The sequence below is a fragment of the Hibiscus syriacus genome, unplaced genomic scaffold (assembly GCF_006381635.1).
Source record: "Hibiscus syriacus cultivar Baekdansim isolate YM2019G1 unplaced genomic scaffold, ASM638163v2 tig00111917_pilon, whole genome shotgun sequence".
Taxonomy (NCBI): domain Eukaryota; kingdom Viridiplantae; phylum Streptophyta; class Magnoliopsida; order Malvales; family Malvaceae; genus Hibiscus; species Hibiscus syriacus.
This window is the reverse complement of record NW_024063213.1, coordinates 94,544-104,278: the sequence shown is the minus strand read 5'-3', so window position 1 is coordinate 104,278 and position 9,735 is coordinate 94,544. Positions and strand designations below refer to the sequence as shown.

Here is a 9,735-nt window from a genome sequence, read left to right as displayed (position 1 = left end):
CCCTCCATCGAGAGAAACTATCCGAAGCTTGCTTCTTGAATTCGTCAGTAATGGCATCCAGCTCAGCTAGTGTTTCACCATCTTGTTCTTGTAGTTTTCGAAAGGAGCGACCGGGTCAGTGACCTTTTCCTCGTATTGCCCCTGCAACTTTGCCTTTGAGTATTCTTTGACTACGGTTGGACTTCTGAGTTTTTTATCTCTTTGTATTATAACCCCTTTGTCTGTTAATGCAGATTATTTACGTTTAACAAACACATTTTTGGTGGATCAACACCTCGTTTTAAATGATGCGAATGATGAGAACAAAATGAAAATAAAATAAAATAAAAAGAGTTAGTGAGGTAAATCAAAACAATAATAAAAATGAAAAATGCTACCCCACATGATATCTACCCCACATGCTTATTATTCCTACCCGGACATGATCTCTATCCCGCATGCTAATTTCAAACAAAACCTAACCACATGTTTGTTTAGTTCGCATGCTTTGAACAGAAAATAAAGCAGAAAATAAAACAGCCTAGGGTTTGGAATGAGGTTTCGGGGTGGGCTCCAATTCCCTGCACTCTCCCGGTTTAGGTTCTAAAAAGGTACTCGAGTTCTCCTTGCCGGTGCCCCCTTGGGCTTGCCAGACCCTTAGTCCTAAGCCTATTACAAGCTTATGTGGACTAAGTTAAACTCGAGAGGAAACATTCCCTTATGCCCATACGAGAATAAATTCACACGAAGGCATAAGGTATATGAATCCCGAAGGTTACTTGCTAGGCCCATACGGTGAATAAATTCACACGAAGGCGTCACTTTCACCCCCACTTAAAAGGGTTCGGAGCTCGGGAATAGAGCTAGAGATGACAATTTTGAAAAATCTGAAATCATTAAAAAAAGTTAGTACAACTATTTATTTGAAAAAAATAATCAAAGATAAATAATAAGAATCGAATAAATAAATTAAAATTTAAACTTGTAATTTTCGCTAAAAAGACAACCAGAAATTAATTTCGGCCTGACTCACTTACCTGTCCCCAGGGGAGTCGCCAAGCTGTCGAAACCGTCTTTCGATTGGGCCCGGAATTAGGCTTCGACTTGGATTAAATGAGTTGGAGTCGCCACCGATCCTTTTAAAAACATTTAGGTAGATCGGACACCATCTTACCTGATCTGCGCTTTACCAGAAACGTGTCGAGTTCGGGAGTCGGTTACGGTCAAGGAAGGATTAGAACCCTTGAACCGCCCTTTCGGTACCAATTAATTGGTCGGTTGTCTTAGTTGCGTAAAGCTAAAAATTTAAATTAAAATTTAAAATATTCGATTCGAATTACTTACCTTTGATCGATTGGAGTTCTTCTAAACAAGTAAAAAATGTTAGATAATAAATAGTAAACAAATATTAAAAAAGGTAAACAAAAAAAATGAAGATGAATAAATAAAAATAGAAATAAAAGAGAAAATATTAAATAAAAAGGAAAAAGAAAAAACATAGATAAAAAAGCGAAGCTAGTAAAAAATATGATAAAAATAAAAAAAAATAAAAACATGAAAAAAATGAAGAAAAATAATGATAAATAAAAAGTTAAATTTTGAAAGAAAATATAAAATTTAATAAAATAAAAAAAATTAATTCACGTTAGTGACTACAATATAAATATTGAAATATGCATGATCAAAATGAAATAAACTGGAACTTAATGAAGTGATTAAAATAAAAGGTTACAAACGGTCGGGGACTAGAACGTCATTTCCCCTAAAGTCTCAAAAACACGGGTGTATATGGAGCAAAACTGCGTCGTTTTGATTTCGCTATTTAAGGCCAAAATATGGCCTTCCTCCACCCTTTTCCCCTCATTTGTTTCCTCGCACTCTCTCTCTAAGAGAGAGATCTCTCTGAACTCTCTCTAGAGAGTCCCCACCAGGAAGACGTCGTTCCACGGTCGACCGCCGTTAGCCGTCACTGTCGGCCACCGTCGACGGTGGTAGAAAAAACAAAAACACCCCCAAAACTCCCTCTCAACGTCCTCAACCCAAAACCGAAGTTCAAACACCCAAAAAATGCCCCCACCTGTGTAGATCTAAACTAAAAGTCTCGGCCTTTTACCTTTCCGCTTTTGTTCTCGCCGTTTGGTCTTTGTGTTTCGTTGTTTTGCTTGTTCTCTTGGTTTTATTGTAGCGTTTGGTTGTTGGTGTTTTTGTGTGTGTGGTTTCGATGCTTTTGTAGTCTCTCGGTTTTGTTTACTGTATATGGTTGATGGTTGTGTTTCGGTGACGTTGGCTCCTTGTTTTACTATGGGTTCTGTTTACTTTGTTGGTGATGTCCTCGGTCTTACTGTTGGTCGATGTTGTTGTGTTGATGGTGTTTTGGGTACTGTGGTTTTGGATCTTGGTTCTCGATGATGATGTTGGTCCTTCATCCCCCCTTTGGCAGTGGCTTGGTGGGAGTATTTATACCCCACCGGTGGCCTGTTGGTGCCGATTGTCATGGTGCTCATCGTGGTTGGTTGGCCGGGGATTTCGGGATGGGTCAGTCCCGATCTCCTCGGCCGAAAATCTCGGTGATCGGTGTGTGGTGGCGTTGAGGCTTCTGGTACCTTCCCGGATTTGATCTCGACCGTTGGATTGGGTCAGATCCAACGGTCTGGATCTGGCTGCGCATTTAAGGGTTAGACAAACCCTTGTTATTTTGCAATCCTGACCATTGATCCCATCTCGATCTGACGGTTATGATTCATGCGGTGCTGGACTTAATGATAGAACCCTAAACCTTTACTGGGTTGGTTCATGCCCTAATCCTGGACTGATTGAACCTTAATGATAGACCTAAAAAATAAATAAATAAATAAATAAACGAGTAAATAATAATAAACAAGAAATAAATAAAAAATAAAATACTATATAATATATATTTAAAAAAATGTTTTAAAACTATATACATTTCAAAAATATTTTCAAAACCATATACTATATAATTTTAAAAATGTTTTAAAACTATATGTTATAGTTTTCAAAAACGTTTTAAAACTATATTATATGTTTCAAAAAAAATTTCAACTATATATTATATAAATTTCAAAATGATTTTAAAACTATTTATTATATAAGTTTTCAAAATGGTTTTAAAAACTATATAATATATATGGTTTCAAAAATATCTTCAAAAACTATATAATATATATGTTTTCAAAAAAATGTTTTCAAAACTATAATATATATGTTTTCAAAAATGTTTTCAAAAACTATATATATATAAGTTTTCAAAATGATTTTAAAAATCATATATTATATATATTTTTTAAAATATTTTTTTTAAAACTATATATTATATATTTTTAAAAACTATTAAAAACTATATATTATATACGTAGTTTCAAAATATGTATATATATAAATATGTAGGTACATATAAAGGAAAAAAATATGTCGACGAAAATTAGTGTCTACATCTTGATATCACACAAGTAAGGTTTTGAATTTGAGTTTTTGTGAACGTAAAAAATCCTTGTTAGGAGATTCATCCACTAAAATCAAGTGTACGACTCGAGTCGATCCAAATTAGTCAAGACAAAATTTTTAAAACCTGAAGGTAGAAAAAAAAACTGAGATAATATTCATTATTAATATATTATAAATTTATTCCATTAAACTCTCAACTTTTATAACTAAGGAATCATAATTAAATAAAGGATTTTTATGTTATTATTTTTTATGTACGTCACGGTTCGAGCACTGATGACTGTAACAAATGATTGAGTATTTATTATTATATGATTGAGAAAATTTAGAATATTTATTACTCTGTAGTCGCTTTAATTTAATAAAAAATGATATTTTATTTCGAATCTCCGTCCCCAATTTTCATATAAATATACAATTCGGAAACTTAAAGATAAATTTTAGTTGATGCATGAACTCTGACTATTTCTTTTTTTTGGAAAAAATGTAAATCCAAGCTTATGTCACACTCTAACCTTGAAATATTATCGAAAAATTTTATATTAAAAATGTGAATATTTTATTATATTTTTTTCTTCAACTAAATAATTTTTTTATTTTAAGCATTGGACAGGTAAATAAATAAATAAATATATTGATTGATTAGCCGCCACATTTTTATATTAAACTGTTCCCATCTCTGACTTCCCACACCAACGGCATCTCTCATGCCCCACCTCATCTCTAGCTCTCAATAAAAAGAAAAAAAAAGTTTGGATCAATGATATTTGATTATTCTAATTTAATTAAAAAATTTAAGTTTACATAATTAAAAATAAAATTATGAAATATTTAATGAAGGAGCTTTATAATATATATAAAATAAAACTACCTCATTAAAAAAAATTCCTTCTAAGATTTATAAAGGGAAAAGAGTACCTTAGGACCTTGAATTAGCATAAGAAAAATCATTAGATATAACAAATGTAATAATCTAAGGACAAAGCGAGTCAAAATACATACGGACACTAATGTATCGGATCCCGTCTGAATTCTGCAGTTAAGTGTATTTGGATGAGAATGATACTAGGATTGATATTCTCTTGAAAAGTCTTCGTGTTACAAGCACGAACCAAGTGACTTCTATAATAAAGAAATTATTGTGATTATATCTAAATCAACGTAATTAATCTTTATTCATTTTATGAAATAGATAGGTGAAAGACACTTATAGATTACATAAGATAAGTATAAAATACTTAATAAAATTAATATTTATTTAAACCATTAAATGAATATATCAATAATTATTTGGTTTAGTTAGACGAAACACTAGATTCCTTAAATAATGTCAGGGGTTTGAATCTTGATGATTATGAATTGAGCAAACTTGGTTGGGAAGATTACCCTTATCTTTACAGTATCCAATTCGAATTAGTCGATCAATAGATCGAATACTAATACTTATAAAAAATCATTAAATGAATAGACGAAGAGTACTCATATTTTTTTAATGAAATAAAAATAAAAGTCGAAAAAAACTTACATAAACCCAGCATTCATATACTTGTTAGGCATGACATGGACGACTATTGACATGAATATATATATATATATATATATATATATATATATAGATATTAGTAGAACTCGTTTGACATATGGCTAATATTATAATGTTTTTCTTTTGAACAAACAAGATTATTGTAAGATTAACAGTTTAATTATTGGCCAATAATAATGATTTTTTTTTTCAGATCCATGTAAAGTGGGAAACAAATTGGCTTGGATCAAGTTGGATAAAGTTTGCTTTTATTAAGTTGCAAATCACACACTTCCCCATTCCTAAACTAAAATAAACTCCTTATGATTATAAAATATATCAATAATAATTAAAATGATGACTAAAATTATAAATTAATAAATCTAAAATAAAAACCAACGGCTGATTCAAATGGTAAGCAACTTGATATCGCTTAAGCAAGGTTTCCGGTTTAAGTCATTGTGTATGCAGAAAATCCCTGCTCGGAGACCCATCTACTAAAATCAAATGTGTGACGCATGTCAATTCGAATTAGTCAGGATGAAGCATTATAACCGGGAGAACAACAAAAATATATATATCTAAAAACAAAATTATTTCATGTATTGTTATTAGAGTTTAAAAACTTCACAAATATAATCATGGACGATAATAGATCGAACCATATCATTATGATTTCGAATTTGACTTAATTTGACTCGAGTTTAAAGAAAATTAGTTTGATTTAAAATTTGATATGAATTTTAGCGTAAAATCAACACCGAACTTAACCCTACTCTACTCAATTCCTATTTTTATTTGAAAAAAATACGAAGCTAATTGAAATGTATATAGAGAAGTATTATAGCAATATTTTTAAAAATATAAAAGATAATTATATTACTCATCATCCACAAAACTCAACATGAGTCGGGTTTAAGAATTTCAACCGACTTGAAATTCGTTTGGATCTGAATTTAAATTTTAAAATAAAAAATTTAATCTTATAAAATTAGATGAAATTAAATTTTGTTAAATCTGAACCAACTTTAAACACAAATTATAAAATGTATTTAAACACAATACCTCTCGCAACCATCGTACGATAACATTATACCTAACCTAAGGACCAACTTAAAAAAAATTCAACTTAAAATGTTGAGACAATATCTAGGTTTCTAGGACAGGCAAAAACCTTATTGGTTAACTGAAAACTATTGGTTTGCCATTGCGATGGAACCATATTTAGCTTTTGTCTTTCGTTTTGTACATATGAGTAAGTGTAAGTACCGACAGCATCAACTAATGAGTTTGATATAAATAATTCCGATGGATTTAAAAATATTTTTTAAAAAAAATATAAAACATATATAAATAAAATTTTAAGATAAATACTTTTAATAAAATAAACAATTATAATAAATAAATTCAAATTCTAAAATAAATAACAATAAAAAAAATATAAAACATATATAAATAAAATTTTAAGATAAATACTTTTAATAAAATAAACAATTATAATAAATAAATTCAAATTCTAAAATAAATATGTATCCACCTTAAGTTATACATTCATCCGTCACCGTTGTGGACCACCATTTATGGAACGCACCAAACTCTTAACACACTGTGTACTCCCATATCCCATAGTAATAAACATTAGAGATCATACAATTTCCATCTTTCCTGTCACGTCAATGTAATATTTGACGGTCAAGATGCACATAAACACTATTGTGTTGATATTTTGAGCTTTCATCAGCTTTGGTTCTTTGTCAAATTATTTTAAACTTTTTGAAGATATTTGTTGATATTGTGGGAATGGTCAGAGGTTGAACTACCTACCGAGTTGAAATTATGTTCAACTCAATTTTATTATATTTTGGCATTTAGAAAATATTTTGATTCGGTTTAACTTTTTAATTGTAATATATAGTATTTTATTTTAACTTTTTTGTTATAAAAATTTATGTGAAATATAGGTGTTTAAATGCGTTAACTGTCAAATTTAAAATTTTTAGAATAAATTCTTTCTTATAATCATCACAATTTAATAAAAAAAATACGTAACTTTAAAAATATATTTCATGGAGGGGATTTGACATACTAAGTAATCAAAATACAATTGATTCAATTCACAGCTTAAATGCTTCTCTAATGGACCAAAATTTAAAATTTCTTAGACAAGTTTCACGAAATCAAATTGAAATACAAGCAATCCCTTCACATCAAAGGGACCGACCCTAAAACAAATTTTAACCTATTGAATAAATTTAACAAAAAACTTAGGCTTCGTTTATTTGGGGAACGTTTTCCTATGTTTGGTTCAAGTAAAAGAGAGGAGTCTAAATATTTTCCACGTTTTTTCTATGTTTGGTTCAAGTAAAAGAGGGGAGTTAACGTAAATTATTTTCCAGTCAACGTAAAAAGCAGCCCCAAACTCCGTAAAACAACTTACCCTTTGAAAAATGTTGAAGTCATTTTCCAGACGCTCCTTCACATTTTCTCTTCCCTCTCTCCACACCCAAAATCAGTCGCAATCCAGTGGCCTCCTTCTCACCGGCGAAACTGACTCAGTCGGACGGTCATCTTCTCAGGTAAATCTCTCTTTTCATTTTCATCTTCTCGGTTCTTCGTCTTTGAGATATATCTGTAACCTCGATTTATTGTTTATGTTTTCCCTTGCAAATGGCTATTGCCTTTGATTCCCAATTAAGTTAGGTGGTGGTGGGTTTAGGAGAAGAAGCAAAAGAGTTTTTGGTTACCGTCTAATTTCATTTTCTTTGATGTTTCTTTGTCTTTCATTGTGTAGAAAGATTCTATTTTTATCCAGGGATAATTTTTTTCCTTTTCTGTTATCATTGTTCTTTGAGCTTTATTTTATGTTGGGTATGTTCTGTTTTAACTTATGATTTGAATTTAATTATTTAGTGCAAATGAAAAAAAATGTTTTTGGGTAATTGTTTAGCGCAAAGTAATATTTTCTATCACAATTACAGTGCATAATTTACAATTTGTCATTCAGTTGCAAGCTGTTGAGCAAAAGAGTGTTTATTGCAGTTCATCACTATGTTGCTCAAGACTTGGGTTAGTACTAGATATGCATATGTTTCTGACACTGGCACCCCCAAGTCTGTGCAAATGAAAAGACCATTTGCAATTCATCCGTGGATCGATTCAGAGGAGAATGTTGGGAATCTTCTCATGGTAGGACATACTTATCAGTTTTCATCTGCTTTAAGTTACAACCCTAACGCTCTTTCTTATGCACTTCATTGCAGTTTGATTCATAAATGTTTTAAACTAAAATTATACATATTCTAAGTTTCTAAGGTACTACTTCTGATGCTACGGTTTCTGTCATCAGGCATGGAGATTTCTTATTACTTTTGCTGATGTTCTTAGACTATGGCCATTTACCCTTGATGAGTTTGTGCAAGCATTACACGACTATGTAAGTTTCAAATGCAATATTTTGATCTCTAGCTTAATTTTTATTTCGCTCACTATTTTGATATTCTTACCATTTTGATATCAGGAGTCAAGGTTGTTGGGTGAGATTCATGTTGCCCTTTTGAAATCAATAATAAAAGATATTGAGGATGTTGCAAGAACAACTGTGACTGGATTATGGATGAATCAGTACAGTGCTTCCCATCTTGAAGGTGGACACCTTCAGATTGTTGAAGGGGTAAGTGGTGTAAAGATTTGTCATGGTGTTTAGTTTTGTTGTTGCTGAGCCATTTCGCATTTGGTAAATTCTAGGCATATTCCTGGGGTTTTGACATCCGCAGTTGGTAGCATCACTTGAATTCAGTGACATGGCCTGAAATTTTCCGGCAATTAGTAATATCTGCAGGCTTTGCACCACAGTTGAAGAAACAAAGTGCTACATGGACGTACACGGGTGATAACCACGAGGTTTAATCATCTCTTTCTACTGTAACGTATTCAGCGTTCATGTTTGCGTGTATGTGTGTATTATCTGTGCTTGTATATATGTGTATATACACACACACACACACATCTCTGTCTGTGTGGTGTTTCACAATGGAAATGCTTAAAGGCTGGATATATTGCTTGGAACTCTCCTCATAAGAATACCTGTATCCTCGATTCCTACAGATATCACTTCTGATGTTTAAGATGGAGATAAATATTTAATAGGTAATGTAATAGGAAAGCAACTTAGATGGCCTGTGTCATTGTATTTGTGGCAATAATTCTTTTACATGAATTTGAATTGCTTTTTTAATAATGTATTTTGTATTAGCTTGCTGTTGGGATATTTCTTAATCATAGTAGGTTAGAGTTCCATGCTTATTTTGTATCATCTTTAATAGTTATTTGCTTCAGTGATTTGTACCATCAGATTTTAAACAGCTTATGGATATTGGCTTATTGTCTGAGTTTATTATTGCGTCAGGACCTTCAGAGAAAAGGTTGTTGAGATGTAGTTTCTACTCTACGCAATGGTGCAGCAGCTGAGAATGCTTTTGCATTGATGCGAAAAAAAAAAGTCTGTTACTTCCAAGAAAATCAAGACATCGTTTGACACCTGGAACTGTCAAATTTGCAGCTTTTCATGTTCTTTCGCTTGAGGGAAGCAAAGGATTAACAGTGTTTGAACTTGCAGATAAGATTCAGGAGAGTTTGGATTGTGTTCCTTAAGGTGTCAAATTGGTTTTTATGGTTTACACACTTGTTCCTAATTACATGTTTCCTACAAGAAATCTGGACTTCGGGACCTGACAACTAGCAAAAGGCCTGAAGCTTGTATTTCGGTTGCT

The 9,735-nt window shown here is 31.6% G+C and overlaps 1 protein-coding gene across 1 annotated transcript; it reads left to right on the top strand.

Annotated features, from left to right (window-relative positions):
- The first annotated feature begins 7,413 nt into the window (after positions 1–7,413).
- On the top strand, positions 7,414–8,860 carry LOC120172929 (homeobox-DDT domain protein RLT1-like). The gene is made up of 5 exons (XM_039180253.1): positions 7,414–7,542; positions 8,006–8,152; positions 8,313–8,399; positions 8,484–8,636; positions 8,711–8,860. The coding sequence occupies exons 1-5, from the start codon at positions 7,414–7,416 to the stop codon at positions 8,744–8,746; spliced, it is 552 nt and encodes a 183-aa protein (XP_039036184.1). The 3' UTR covers positions 8,747–8,860.
- Positions 8,861–9,735: the final 875 nt, after the last annotated feature.